The sequence below is a fragment of the Triticum dicoccoides genome, chromosome 4A (assembly GCF_002162155.2).
Source record: "Triticum dicoccoides isolate Atlit2015 ecotype Zavitan chromosome 4A, WEW_v2.0, whole genome shotgun sequence".
In the NCBI taxonomy this organism is placed as follows: Eukaryota; Viridiplantae; Streptophyta; class Magnoliopsida; order Poales; family Poaceae; genus Triticum; species Triticum dicoccoides.
The window spans coordinates 14714585-14729733 of NC_041386.1; the positions used below are offsets into that span (position 1 = coordinate 14714585).

The following is a 15149-nucleotide window of genomic DNA, read 5'->3' on the forward strand; positions in this document are numbered from 1 at the left end:
AGGTCTCATGTAAAGTAACTACTAGCGAACCCTGCGCGGCGGCACGCCGCGCCCGTTAATAGGGGGTAATGTAAGTATTGGAATATTGTGCGTGTACACTCTTTTCATCAGATGGCAACTAAAGGGAAACAACTGCATTGTAATCATCCCACAAGGCATTTTAAGAGAAAATGTTTGCATTCATAACTATATTACAGATGGCATACAACTTAGATGGAAAGAAAACAATATTACATTCCGGAGAAGATTCTCTTATTGTAACTGAACATGGTGTACTGAAAGGTAACTAACATGACGGGGACTTGCACAGTGAAAAGACACACAAGATACCAGAGAAGTTCAAATGGGAATAGAGACGTGACCGGAGCTTGAAATCAAATCATCCTGATATATTGAAATGATAGAGCGCCTTTGCAAAGTGTTCTAGCCGTTCCACAGGTGGGCAGCTACCTGTGTAACTGATGATACGGACTTCAGTCAATGGGCGTTGTGGATGCATACGAAGGGGCACCACATCAGAAAAATCGTTGCATATGCGTGCCAGTATTTCTGCCTGTCTTAAACACTCAGCTTCCTAATATGATCATGACACTGTACTACTGTTTTGGCACCTGAAATCACAAAGCCCAATCACATATGCCCTGTTCCAAGTAGACAAAACACCCAAAACCGTGAACTCCTCCTACTTATATCATCATCAAAGAGCTTGCACACTCCACATAAATATTAGCTGCATGTTTTCGTAACTGGTGCTATTATAGCTCCCAGCATACTTTCTAAATATAGGGCGTCCTTGTATCAGCACATATCAATTACTTCCTACAAGGAATGATCTTGGTAACTGGCAGTATTAGGACAAAATAGTGCTAATAATGCAATTAAACTGCTTCTGGTGATTAACGTGGAAGTTTTTGCTGATTCTTTATATATAATTATATGTGCAAATAGTCTGTTCATGCTATGAATCTACATAGATGATCTCAAAGCTTGGAAACATGAATTTTGACAGCAAGGTCTACTATGTGTGAACTTGTGGTATAATAATAACACTTACACTGCAGGTACTGAAATAACAAAATGTACACTTACATTTGCAGGTACTGAAATAACAGAATTTACATAAAAGTGTGCATTGACATCATAGAGCAGAATATAATTCCTGAAAGTAGTATGTATCAGATGGGGAGTGGATAGTAGGGAGGGGAGGGATAAAGCTGTGCACTGACATCAAGTTCTCAGTTTTTATTTACTGTTATTTGTCATGGAGTGCTTCATCATTGCAAGTTTTATGTATGTAATCGTCAACTCGCTGATTGTTGATATATAGCAAGATAATACATCTGCAGTATACTTCATCAAGATCATGGCAAGTTTATATGCCAAGTAATCTTCGTGGATGGGTCTGATTCCTCTTCATTATCGGAGCTTAATTAGTAGGCCTTGTTTGGTGGGAACAAATGTTTCTTTCCACATCACTTTTGCGTAGCAAACTATGCAAAATAAGCTCATTTTTTTAATGATGGGCTCTGAGGGATTATGTTAACAACTTCCTAGCTAGGGATTAAACTATTTGGCATCTAAGTGATGATGTTACTAAATCCTAAACCAAGTCCATGTCATCATCATCATCGCAAATACAAAAAAAGAATCGCATAGCATCTTCAAAATTTTACTCGTCAGTTTACTAATTTTCTTGTATCAAATATGTAGTACCATGCAAAATCGCTTCTAGCACACATGCATTAACAGATTCACACGTACATGGTATAATTCATTCACACAGATGCAAGAACAGAAGGAAAGCTGTAAAGGAAAAGGGACAGATCAGTGGCGCAAACTCCTGCACCAGCCGCGAGCGTTGTGCCAGGATGCGAGCAGCTCGCGTGCCTCCCTCAAGTTATCGCGCGCCATCCCTTCATGAATCATTGAGAGACTCCTCCTCCGTCGTTTCGGGGTAGAAGATCGGAGATAGCACCGCCGCGCCTCGTGCCCTCATCCGCGTGCTGCTATGACCTGGCTGTCCTCGCGCCCTCGCCTAACCAAGGAAGGAAATGGCTCCGTCACCGCTACATGGAGAGAAGGGCAAAGAGCGAGGTCGCATGCGTGGCGTGGGAATTAAGAAAGCAGAACAATATTTCGCCAAGCTAATGATTTCCGTCGAGCAGCTGCAACTGCTCATCCGCAGCAGCCGAACTCGCCCGACCACAGCCAGCTCCTGCTCCACTCGGTCCCGCGCCGCTTAGCCGCGCTCAAGACCAACCGCTTCCTCTCCGTCTCGACGACGCAAAACCAGCAGCCCAACCCTCGCTGGCACCAAGGGGCACCATGGCATGCACGCGCACCAGGACGCCAGGAAGACCCGCCCTCGCCGCCAACGCGTCGTGCACGCTGGATGTCGGAGCAGAAGGAGTTGCGCACAAGATCCGGAAGCACTTCTGTCACTTCCTGGCGTGAGCCGCGGAGCGCACGGCAGTGACGCCGTTGTGTCTCCTCCTTGCTCATCGCCGGTGGCGAGACGTCCTTGAAGCTTGGGCTGCCCACAGCCTGGTGCACTTCCGCCACAGTCCCTCACCCTCGCGCGCACCCGCCTCCTCATTCATCTTCCTCCATGCACCTCCTCCTTCACAGGAGCGGAGCATCGAGAAGAAGAGATAAGGAAGAAGAAGGTAACGGTGGTAAGATGAACAAACCAAATAGTACGATTAACATCTAAGTATGCATACATAAATTCCTGCTGCATGTCCCAGGGCTGCAATCAGGAGCCATAACAGATGCGTAAGGACACATGGGAAATTGCGAGCAAACAGCTAGTGCATGTTTGGCCAAAATCTCTTGTGTAGCTTGTCCACCGCCACCAGCACAGCAATATACTCCAACTCTTCTGGCAAACAGATTACCGACTTCCACACCGGCGGAAGTAAAATGTTTTCTGGGTTTTCCACCTCAACTTCAACGAACACCACCTTGGCCCTTGAAGGAAACACACCACCTATGCTTCTTACACAGTTTAACATCCAAGGCGGAGTGATTCAAAACCCTGAACGCTTTTAGGTAGTGGTTTCAGTAGTAGGCTGCGACTGGGATGCGCGAGCCCGAGCTGCTGCCGCTCTCTCCAGCGCCTTGAGCCTGTTAGCCTCCATGCGCGCCTTCTGCTCCTCCGTCAGCTCAACTTTGCTTGGCTTGCTCCCGCCACTCTCCTCTCCATCTTGATGCTTCTCTGCCTCTTTTGGAGCCACGGGTTGTTCAGTGCTTTCAACGCCAGATCTTATTACAGGTTCCTGTTGTGCCATCAACGAAACAATGCATCACTTTTTAATCCGCATAACACTCCTACTGGAGTAACTAGAGTACAGAGTCCTATAATGTCTAGGCATGGCTTCAGGATATTAACACTAGCAGCATCTGTTACTAACAGTTTTTGCTTTTGAAGAACCTTCTATTTTCATTTCATGGATGGGATGAATCACACGGAACTTACATATGTGTCCTTACTCCTTAGAGCTGACAACAGCCATGTCAAGTTAAACAAGGCAGAGTATTGACTTACATCGGCTGTCTTTTCGTATATTTCATTTAGCAAATCCTCTTGCATGGGATCCACGTCATCACTTTCCATCGCAAATGGGTCCACATCCTCATGATTGTCCGTCGACAGAGATTCTGTCCCCAGGATTGGGTCTTCTTGTGTGGTTCCATCTGCAACAGATAGTGAGCAATTTGCTGTTACTGGAATATAACAAATACAGGTTAGAGATACATGCAAGTACTTTCAATCTAGAATCATAAAGATTTGAGTATGTGCACTTTAAACAAAACAAAGAGGTCAGACCAGGTTCTCCCTCTGGTATGACTTCTTCCACTGGCGGTTGATGCAGTAGTGTAGGATCCCCCCCTCTGGCAACCCTTTCCTTCAATTCCGAAATGCATCTCTAAGATAAGGAAGGACAGTGTCAGTGAGAAATACATATGTCCAGGGAGAACAAGGTTGATTGACATGATGGGAGCAGCCAAAAACTAAAATACACAAGTAGTTATCTAGGCATATTAGACCACACAAATCAATTGAAATATGTGAAATAGCTCAAGGACAAGTTAAATCTACACATATTCCCCCTAAACATAATCTTGCTCCACATCAAGAATCAACAGATTGATGAGAAGGCATATTTTCTGAAGTGGCATGATGAGGAGCATAACAACTCTTTTTCCGGAACTAGTGTTTACTTTTTCATGTTCGCTTAACAGATCTTTATGTCAATGTGCTGCAGGCCCTTGCCTTTTGCATTGCCTATCTTCACGAAAATATACTTCACCAAGTCATTATTGAGATTTAAGCAGCCAACATGCCTTAGTGAAGTAGCATAGTAAATTAGTTGTGGCGGCGACTTAACATAACCCTGAAGGGGCTAATCAAATCAGTTTAGTTGATCATGCTCTGAAGACTGCTCAATTTACATGTAACAGCATGGAAGGAAACCCCGAAAGGGAGAAATATCTCAAAGAGAAGATAATTCAACACATATTCCCCATAAACATAATCTTATGCCATGACAAGAACCAACAGACTGGTGAGAAGGCGTATTTTCTGAACAAGTGAATGGCAACGAGCATAACATCTCCTGTTTTCAGATGTATTGTTGTACTCTTTTATGTTCACTTAAAAGAATAACCTTGTGTTAATGTGTTGCTTTTCCATTGCCTATCGTCATAAAAATATTACTATACCGATTCATTATTGAGGAGATTTACAAAGACATCATGCCATAGTAAGATAGCATATGCTAGTGGTGGCAGCAACTTAACACTTCAGGAGCTAATCAAACCCTGAAAGGAAACCCTGTAACTGCTCTGAAGACTACTCAATTTACCTGTAACAACATGGAAGGAAACCCTGAAAGGGAGAAAGAAGCTTACCCTAACGCGGCTACTGGCCCCAACTTTCTCAGCTTTGCGCACAAACTGATCGAAGGAGTAGTAAGGGATCAAGCGAGAGTGCCAGTCCGCGTAAAGCTTGATCAGATTGCCAAGGTCTTCCACCTGACAGTAAGACAGTAAGTCATTTAGGAGGCCAACGGAGATCCGAATAAGGACAGGTGTGCAGTGAGCAACATCATGCAACATTCTTTGTTCATGTGCAGCACACATAGGTTACAACTATCTATTCGAATGTTTTGACTTCTGATGGCACATATGCAGCAAATTACTGAAAGTGTATAATAAGGAATGAAAGCATCGGCATGTAGCAGATGTGACTTTGCATCTACAGTTTCTACACGGGGTTGATCATCTAATTGAACAGGATCTGCAGAGAAAGGAGGTATTCATTGTCCGCTGGGTGGAGTTGATCGGCGGCAGGCATACCTCGGATCCGGGCCGGGCGCGGGGCTTGAACGCCTTGGGGAAGTAGCGGAGGACGAAGCCCAGGCCGTCGTCGGAGAGGAGGAGGTCCGGTGTGAGCTTGGGCCGCGTCGTCCTCTCCTTCTTCTTCTTCTTAGCACCATCCTGCGGTGCCTCCTCGCCCTCAGCCGGAGCCGCAGCCGCAGCCGCCGCGGGTTTGGAGAACTGTCTCGGCTTGTAGGGGGCGAAGCGGGCGGCGCCGGCGCCGGCGGCGGGGTTGGGGTTGGGGTTGGGGTTGGTGGAGGAGGACGGCGGGGCGGAGGGGCAGTCCCGGGACCAGTGGCCGGGGCGGCCGCACTTGAAGCAGCCCGTCGGCGCCGACGCCGCCATGGGATGGAGGGAGGGAGATGGATCTCAGGATTTGGGAATCGGAGATGGGGAGAACAATTTTGTTGCTTCCTTTTGGCGGGAACGACAAGGTGGGTTGGCGCCATCCATTTTCCCTCTGTTTCTGTTTCTGGGCTCCAGTGGATATTGCTTATGGGCCATCATTTCCCACTGTTATTGCCTATGGGCCGTACCGTGCCACGATCCGGATTATTGCACACTTCCAGTTCGGCTCATTCGTGTCGCTCGTTTAGGAAAAAAAATGGTTCCCCACAGAGAAAAGGGAAAAAACTGGATCTTTGGTTGTTTTTAGTTTTGAAATAGTTGAGAACATAACAAAGATTTTTTAAAATCTTCGTGATTTTATAAAATCCATAAATTCGAAAATTATATTCATGAATTCAAAATCACTAAGCCGAAAAAGTTCACAAAATTGAAATATGTCCGTGAATATGAAAAGGTCAAATAAATTTTATGAATTTGAATAAAGGTCACGAATTCAAAAAAAGCTCTGAAGTCCAATAAAGTTCCCAAAAAATCATGATATCAAAGAAGTTTATGAATTAAAAAACACGAATATGAAAGAGTTTGCAAAGTCAAGAAAGGTTCGTGAGAATTCAGAAAAATTCTTCAAGTTGAAAAGATTTCTGCGAATTCACAAAATTGATAAAGTAAAAAACACAAATTTGAAAATGTTCAACAGTTTAAAAAATCACAAAGTTAAAAAAATATGAATAAGTAAAAATTACGATTTTCAGGAAAGATCATGAATTTGAAGAACAAGTTCATGAAATGTAAAATGAAAACTGAAAGGAAAAGAAAAAAAGGAAGAAGGAGAAAAATAAAAAAAATCAACCAGAAGCTTCATAAAACCGGCTAGAACGTTCCCAAAACCTTCCACGATAAACAAGTCGCAATAGGTAGTATGTCCCCTAAATGGGTCGGCCCATTTAAGACTTTCGAGGGTGTGTGCTCGCCATGTACCGATAGCCCTCTAACCAATGCCTTAAACGTTGAACAGGGTTCAACTACCTTGTCTTGTTTGACTACAAAAGTTTTATCTTGTCTTGAAATAAGAAAACACGAAAGAGGTTCTTGGTAAAAACAATCTGGGAGAAAACCAACCAACATTATCATGATCCTATTGTTTTTGGATTTTACTACAAATAGAAGGTCACATATTATAACATGGCAAGTCGAATTCCAGATGGCAAATTACGTTGTTGCGAGGATGGCAATTTAGTATAGCAAGCATGGCGAATCCTTGCCATCTTTCTTTTCCAGGAAATGATAGGCTTGGCAATAGAAATTGCCATCCCCATGTGAACACAATTTGTTGTGAAAGCGTTTAATTTGTCATGCTTAAAAATATGACATTGGACTTTTAGCATTCCCATATTTTTGCAGTGAGTAAAAAAACATACGGTCAACTATCGTCACATTGTGGAAACAAATCATTGACAAACTTTATGACAAAAATCACAACAATATGCCATCTTGATTAAAACGGATGGTTAAATCTTTTATCTTTTATGTCGAAAAAGCTAGCCCCCACTAACTATTTTCGAGCACGTGCAACTATGTCACCTCATCACCTAATAATAAGCTTTAGAAATTGTTTGTATGTGTCATTGATAGACAGTTTTCTTCTCACACACTTTAACGGGCTTTTCTCAAGCTCCCTATCGGTTGCACATATGATGTAATCAAACAATTGTTGCAGTCAATTCCCTCAGCTATGTACATATTTTGTTATTATTTGTTTTACAATTTCCTTTTTCTTTCTTCTTAAAAGGTACTCCCTCCGTAAAGAAATATAAGAGTGTTCAGATCAAGGGATCTGAACGCTTTTATATTTCTTTATGGAGGGAGTAATATAATGTTAGTAATTCATTCTTTCTTAGAACACTTTTTTTGTTATTTATTTATTTTTCTTCATTTACTTTTAATTGTTAGCCTTGTGAATTACAAGGCATCGGTTCAGTTTCTGTTATGTTTCACACCAATAAGTATCTGGCAGGCTCCTTTTTTCGTGGTTGTAAAAGGTCGGGTTTTTGATTTATTTTAGTATGTACATACTTGTTCATTGATGCTCAAGTATAGACCCAAGTACTTTACAAATATGTGGGCAAATTATACAAAATGCGAAAATACACTATTATATGTTTATTCTTTGCATATTGAAAAAGTGCAAACTTAGTGCAAAATTATGTGCAAGTTATTTTTATGTTTTTTTCATTTACTTTTTTTCTTAAAGGGTAATACCAATGCCAGCAATTCACCCTTTCTTATAAAACCTCATTATTTTGATTGTCTTTAGTTTTTCTTGCAATTTTATTTCTTCTTTAAGGGTAATACAAAGACGCATTTTATGTGTAAATTATGTGATTTTTTTTTATAAAATCATTTTCTTTCTTCTTAAGGAGTAATACGATCCCGCTAATTCACATTTTTTTTGTCTTGTGTCTTACTAGGTATCAGGTCAGTTATGTTATGTTTCAAACCAAGCACGAGTATGTGGTAGATCTTTTGTTTTATGGCTGCGCAGGTCCTATTGCTCCTGTAAGAAAATCGACTGAGACAAAATTTGGAGCAGGTTGATTTTGATTTTGCTGCACGTTCGTCTATTCTTTGGATAGGGCAAAACCGGACTCACCACAAGTACTAGAATTTCATGCTGACCGATGACCGATCCTTTTTCTCTTTTGGTTATCGGGGTAACCGGTTTTGTATTGTCCTTTGCTGTTGCCTCAGCCCAAGACCTATCGGGTTAACAGGTTTCTATTTGTGCTTAATTTTGTGTTACAAACTTAAAATGGAATTTATATGCCTCAGCCCAAGACCTACCTTTTTAGGCCCTGTTCGGAACTTTCCCGCTCCGTTGAGTTGGGGAGCTGGGTTTTGGCAGCTTGGTCAAATTAAGCTAAAGTTTGATCCGCTCCGGGAGCGGAGTTAATGGAGCCGAGAGAAACCGAACGCAGCCTTAGTATTCTTTAGTCAAGTGAAATATTTTTTAGTTTCGGATGATTTTCTCGTCTGGTTTGAAGGCGCCCAGCTACAAAGGATTGTATCCATGGTGATTCAAGTACACATAAAAATCACGTAGCTCTCGTTGATCTACGCAAAGAAGTAGCTGGCCCGGCCCTATGCATGAATATCAAGGTCCAATGCACAACCTTTGTTACAGCTGGATGATGAAGTCTTCTAAAAAAATCTAGATGTTGAAGTGAGCAACTAGTATGTGGTTCATAATAAAATCTCTATAAAAACTTGTATTTAGGAACAGAGGGAGGAGGAACAATCGAGTAAGGGACTGACTGAATTTTATCAATAATACTACACGTACACGACCCGGTGTCTGGACTGACTGAATTCATGCAAAGCTTTACAGGAAAACGACGTGGCCTCATCTAATTGCCCCCGGCCGTCCTGCTAATTAAATCTCTGCCAATCACAACCCCTCAGCCTGTAAACCCCCTGTAAAATGTCCGTACGTCTAGCATTGCTCGATTTTTTGTGGCAACTGACCCAAATGGAAAAATCAGTTAACTTGCACCTAGCCTGTCCTTTTTTTTTTTGCTGGTCTGTTGTGGGTTCCAGAGCTTTGGGAATTCAATTTGTCGTATGATGCCAATCGGGATCGCACGGCGTATCATCTGGAATCACCGGTGCACGAGCAGTTCACGAGAGGCGGCTGGTCAAGCCCGGGCGGTCTCGTGGTGAGCAACGGGTTCCTCTCGAAGAAGTTGGCCGGCCGGAGCTCGAACCCGCCGCTCACCGTCGGCATGACCGGGAAGTCGTCCTGGTAGGGTATGTGGTGGATGCCCACCGTGTACCACAGCACGATGTCCTCGTTCCGCACCCCCCTGTCCCTCTTGCTCCAGGCGGCCAGGCCGTCGTCGCCGGTGCTCTGGTCGGCGTACAGCCCGGGCGCCCACTTCTCCGCCTTGCTGTACGGCGTCACCCGCACCTGCTTCTTGCAGTAGCTGGCGCGCCTCTGCGGGAAGTCGTCGTCGTCCAGCACCGACGCCGCCGTCGCGCCGCCTGGGACGACCCGGTAACCGACCTCGTTGCCCATCCGGGTCCGCTTGTTGGGGTTGACGACCAGCAGGTCGGCCGGCGCGGCGTTCACGTCCACCTGCGCGTCCGCCTCGGTCTCGGCCACCTCCCGGCGCACCGTCCAGTAGCTCCTCCTCGGCGTGCCGCCCTCGTTGCGCTTGGTGGCGATGGTGTTCTTGACGAAGGAGTTGTTGGTGCCGTCCACGTCGAGGTCCAGGTGGTACGTGACGTAGTGGTCGTGGTAGACGGCGAGCGCGTTCTCCGCCACCAGCGTGCCGTGCGCGTCTTCCGTGGTCTGGTCCGCGTGCGTGTAGGCCGTCCCCTTCACCTCCAGCAGGCCGGTCAGAGACACCTGCAACGCAGCGGCGCATTGCATCGATCAAATTTGATTGCCTCTGTTCTTCGATTGATGATCACATAACATTCATACCGTGAATTTGATGGAGCCGCTGGTCTTGAACTCCCAGTCCAAAATGTAATCGTAGTTCCCACACGACACCACCATCCTCACAACCAAGCTCACGTCAGGCCGGACCTCCGTGATCTGCATCAGAGGATCGGTCATATGACTCGTATTCATGCACGTCAATAGAGCATGGGCCGATTGGTTACCAGTCGGTCGGGGAAGCCGGCCTCGGTGTGGCGCCACGCGACGTCGCCGGCGTACCGCTCGAAGACGCAGATCATGTTCTTGTTCTCGACGGGCTTGCCGTCCTGCCCGGCGTAGTAGCCGTCCAGGTAGGCGGCGTTGGCCGGGCAGTCGGCGCCGGGCTGGAGAGGGAAGGCCCAGAGCCCCAGGCCGTACTCGCCGGCGTCCAGGAACGTGCGGTAGTACCACTCCTCCACCGGGTCCATGTACGGCACGAAGACCTCCGACACGAACCCGCGGTAGAGCACCCGCCGCCGCGCGCCGGCCTCGGCGTCGTGGATGGAGGCGAGTGAGATGACCGTGCCGGCGCGCACGTCAAAGCCCACGTGGAACTCCCAGTTGGCCCACCTGTGGTCGTAGCACGCTAGACCGATGAGTGTTTTTCTTTAATATAATATAAGGTCTGATCGTCGTGTCATCATTTTTTATATGGTAAAGTACTGTGAAATTTTCGATGTAGCTCATATACATGCCAAGTAAATTTCAAAACTTCGCATAAAAAACAGTGGATAATTCCCCAGAGAAAGGCCGATAGGTTTTGCCACGGCATGAGAAAAGAGAAAAGAGATTCCCGCAAAAAAAAGAGAAAAGAGAGAGGGCGATCCGACTACAAGCATCACCGGGGTTCCCTCACCCCCGTCGGTTGCTCCAGTGGTGAGAGGAAGGAGAATCCCAGGATCTTATCTCGCGTCAGCATGATAGTCTAGTTTTTTTTCAATTAGGATCTTTGGTTATTCATGGCTTTCTCTAGATCTTCGTTGAGGTAAATACACTATGAGTGTCTAAATTTATGCTCAATGGTCAGTTTGATATATAAAGTTATAAAATACATGAAACGCGTGCTTGAACTTGCATAAACTTGCAAATACGGTGTCTCCCCCATATATGGCCAAATGTGGTGTATGCGCTGTTCGCGTGGCACGTCAATGTGGCATTGACTTACCGTGAGTGGGTGGGAGCAAGGAGAGGGGGTGCTGGGCGTGATGGAATTTGGCAGCAAACCCCTCACTTTTGTAACTCTTATTTCTAATGTATCATTGTGTTAATGTGAGTGTGTCTATTTCGATGTATAACTCTTAAACCGAGGAGTCACTAATTTTAGAGATTACGTGCAACTACAGCTATTTCTGAGTCCCCCCGCAAAAACAAGCTATTTCTGAGTCGATTATTGATAAATATCAATCCCAGCCAGACAATGAGACAAGCCGTTCAAATGTACTCATAGGTGGGTAGCGTGTCACGACTCAGGACTGGTGATTAGTGGAAGCCGTGATCTTTATCCACTGTATTCTACTCACTCGGTTTCTAAATATTTTTCTTTTTAGAAATTTTAAATGAACCATCATATATGAATATATATAGATATACTTCCTCCATTTCAAAATATAGTGCATCGGCGCTTTCCGAGGTCGAACTTTGATCATATATTTAACGAACGAGACCGACTGCGGCGGGAGAAAAAATTACATAATTAAAATTTCTTTCGAATACGCATTCACTGATATAACTTTTGCTCCCGCCGCAATCGGTCATGGTAGTTAAATTTACGGTCAAAGTTGAAGCACAGAGATAAAGAAAGCATTACATTATGGAATGGAGGGAGTATTTTAGAGTGTAGATTCACTTATTTTGCTTTGTATATAGTCATTTGTTAAAATCTCTAGAAAGACAAATTTTTAGAAATAGAGGGAGTACTATCCGTCGTTGTCATCGTGGCCTCGTGCACATCGTGTGCGTGTTTTGCCCCAATGTTGATATTTTTCAGATTCGAACCAGCAACGAATCGTTTTGCAGTGACCAGAGCAACAGAAAATGTCAGACTCTGTCCTCAAAAAAGAAAGAAAGAAAAGAAAATGTCACACTCGCGCAAGTTGCTGTCCCCTGTCCACATGCTAAATTTAAAGTCCGCGGCGACATTTTGATATCGATTTTGGTACAGTATACCACGTGCGTGCAGTAAAAAAAAGGAGGTAGTACGAGAGTTACCTGACGAAGTGGCCGTCGATGTCGAAGCCCCTGCCCTCCGGCTGCACCACCGTGCCGGGCGCCGGCGCGCGGCCGGCGTAGGGCGGCCCGGCCTTGCCGGCCCGGTAGTCCGTCCCCTCGGCCTTGGGCACCGGGAGCAGCACCCTGTCCCTGTACCCGACGATGGCCATCCGGTCGAGGTCCACCACGAGCGTGACGCCCTCCAGCGGCCGCGCGTAGAAGTTGGCCGTCGCCCCGGCCACGAAGCACAGCAGCTTCACCACCCTCCGCTCCTCCGCCGGGGGGTCACCCCCGAACCACCCGACGGGGAACACGGCGCAGAGGACGTCGGCCATGTCCACGCCGCGGCGGCGCACGGACTCGACGAACGGCGGGTGCGCGGGCGGCAGCGCCACCGCCGCGAACTGCTCGTCCAGCGTGAGCGTCGGGAAGCCGGCCCCGCGGTGGACGGCGTGCGCGAGCACGGACGGCGCGGCGGCGTCGGTGACATCGACGCGGAGCTCGTGGGACTGCCCGCCGGCGCGCGCGATGACGAAGGCGCGGCGCGGCAGGGCGGCGCGGGAGGAGGAGGCGGAGTTGCCGTAGGCGTAGGACAGGACGTCGGGCTTGTCGGGCTCGTCGAGGCCGACGTAGTGGAAGGTGAGCGGGCGGGCCGGGACCAGCGGCGAGGCGAGCACGGCGTCGCGCACGGCGGTGAGCTCCGCGGGGGAGAGGGGGTCGAACGGGTGCGGATGATGGGTGGACGCCGCGGCGGCGGCGAGGATGGAGACGGCGGACAGGAGGAGCGGGAGCATTGCGTGGAGCGGCGCCCGGGCGGCCGGCTCGGCGCGAGCTGAGGTTTGGATGAAGGGGAGGATCATCGATCCAGGGGAAGGAACGCTCCGTCGCTGTGGTGCTGAGTCGGAAGTGAACAGCAATGTCGACCGCGTGGCAAAACGTGGTTATTAGCACTTGAGCAACACAAGGTGGCTGTATCGCTGACAGGTAGGCGGTGCTGGATAAGGTGTGTCGGATGAGATTTCTCTTTCATTTCATTTCAAAATAAAAATAAAAAAGCGGGAACGGCCTCTGCATTTGATGTCCTTGGCTATATGTCACCGTCGGATCAGATATATGTCCCGTTTTTCGCCACTGACCACCGAAGCGTGACAGACTTGCAGGCCAACGCGCCTGTCTCCGTCCCGCGGCTGGCTCACACGGCATGGGCATTAGGCCAACTCCACCACGCGACCTTAAACGGACGTCCGTTTTATCCTTTTTTTTTTGGGTAGGGATTTGGAGTTGTGTTCGGGCCTGTCCTGGGATGCGGTGGCCGTGCGCCCAGCGCGCGGCCGCATCCTTCTGCCCCATCCTGTCCGTCAGGGCCAAAAAATGACCAAATTTACATCAAAACTAGTTTCGAACCCAAATTTTTGTCTGAAAATTAAAATTGTTTTACAACCCAATTGAAATTGTCTTTAATAAAATAGTTTTACAACCAAATCGAAATTGTCTTGACTGAACATAAAATGGACAAATACATCTATTGGTTGCCAATGTGATCTCACACGTGCTCAACCAAGTCATTTTGAAGATTCACATGAGTGTGCCAATCTGTTCAAATGTGGCCGGGTCTTGGTGCAGGGGCTCAATATTTTTACCTTGATAATCAAATCCTTGGTCGAAGATACTCTCATCACGCTCGTCCTCGACGATCATGTTGTGCATGATCACACAAGCAGTCATCACCTCCCAAGCACGGCCAGGGACTGACCCCCTGTACCGAGGAAGCTGCCGTTGAATATGGTCGTGAATGACCAGTCCAGCCACCACAAGATCGTCATCATCCGACAATGAATCGTCCGATGAACAAAGGAAGTGATGGAAGAAAAACTCGTCTCCACTATCCATACCTTTGTTGGCAAAAGGTCGAACACCTTGCGGTCGTGGCGGCGAAGAGGCCGTGATGATCACCTCGACGCAGCAGGGATGGTTGTCGGTCGGCTACTGGCCGCTCTAGAGCTCTCGTCGGAATCTGCCTCGGCCGTCGTGGTACGTCGCCGGCAGTCGTGTCCCCTCTGCCACCGGCAAGGACGGTGACGGCCAAACCTCCTCCGATCGACGACCAAAACTACGGCGGAAGCGCAGGCGTGGTGGCGGCCATGTCGAGACGTGGTTTGGTATGGACGGCGGGGGGGCTGCGCGGTGAGGAGGTGGCCGGAGAATAGCGGCGGCGCCGCCGGCGGGGCGGGGCGGGGAGAGAGGGTGAAGCGTTGGGAGCGGAGGGACTGCTAGTGTTCCCGACAGGCGGGCCACAGGGGGGACAAGGGTGTGCGTCGAGGCCGTCCGCGCGCGTCCGTTTCACCCCAAACCGAGCACAAGTTTGGGCCGGGGATGGGTCGAAAGCGGACGGAATCTGGACATTTGTCCGTTTGAGGCCGTGCGCTGGGCCGTCTCGTTTGTCCCTTTTACCCCAAACGAACGGGGATGGACAGGATAGGGTCGCGCGGTGGAGTTAGCCTTAGACAATGCTAAAAACGTGCTGCCGGCACCTGCATAAAGTGGCCCCCGCATCGACCGGGCATATTGAGGTAGACGCCCAGCTCCCCTGTTCCGGCCGGTAACTTTCCGACGCGCCTCTGGATGCCGTGGTCTCGCCTGTCGAAAGGTGGGAAGTGGGAACGTATCCGGTGCATCTGTTTGTGGTGCTACCGGTGACCTCCTAGCATATTTAAAAAACAAAATATATATG

General features: G+C 47.6%; 1 protein-coding gene across 1 annotated transcript; it reads right to left on the bottom strand.

Annotated features, from left to right (window-relative positions):
- Positions 1-2676: 2676 nt before the first annotated feature.
- LOC119284637 (primary amine oxidase-like) lies at positions 2677-13336 on the bottom strand. Its single transcript, XM_037563787.1, has 8 exons — positions 12419-13336; positions 10396-10780; positions 10214-10327; positions 9503-10135; positions 4915-5037; positions 3830-3929; positions 3548-3696; positions 2677-3278 (listed from the first exon to the last, which is right to left on the bottom strand). Exons 1-8 carry the CDS (start codon positions 13276-13278, stop codon positions 3048-3050), a joined length of 2595 nt encoding a protein of 864 aa, XP_037419684.1. The 5' UTR covers positions 13279-13336; the 3' UTR covers positions 2677-3047.
- Positions 13337-15149: the final 1813 nt, after the last annotated feature.

Bases quoted from the DNA above. Each gene is read 5' to 3' on its own strand.
- LOC119284637 (XM_037563787.1), bottom strand. From the start codon at position 13,278: ATGATCCTCCCCTTCATCCAAACCTCAGCTCGCGCCGAGCCGGCCGCC. The intron at 10,136-10,213 runs GTATGAATGTTA...GCTGCGTTGCAG, and splicing joins GCGGCTCCATCAAATTCACG to GTGTCTCTGACCGGCCTGCT. The intron at 3,279-3,547 runs GTAAGTCAATAC...ATGGCACAACAG, and splicing joins TATACGAAAAGACAGCCGAT to GAACCTGTAATAAGATCTGG.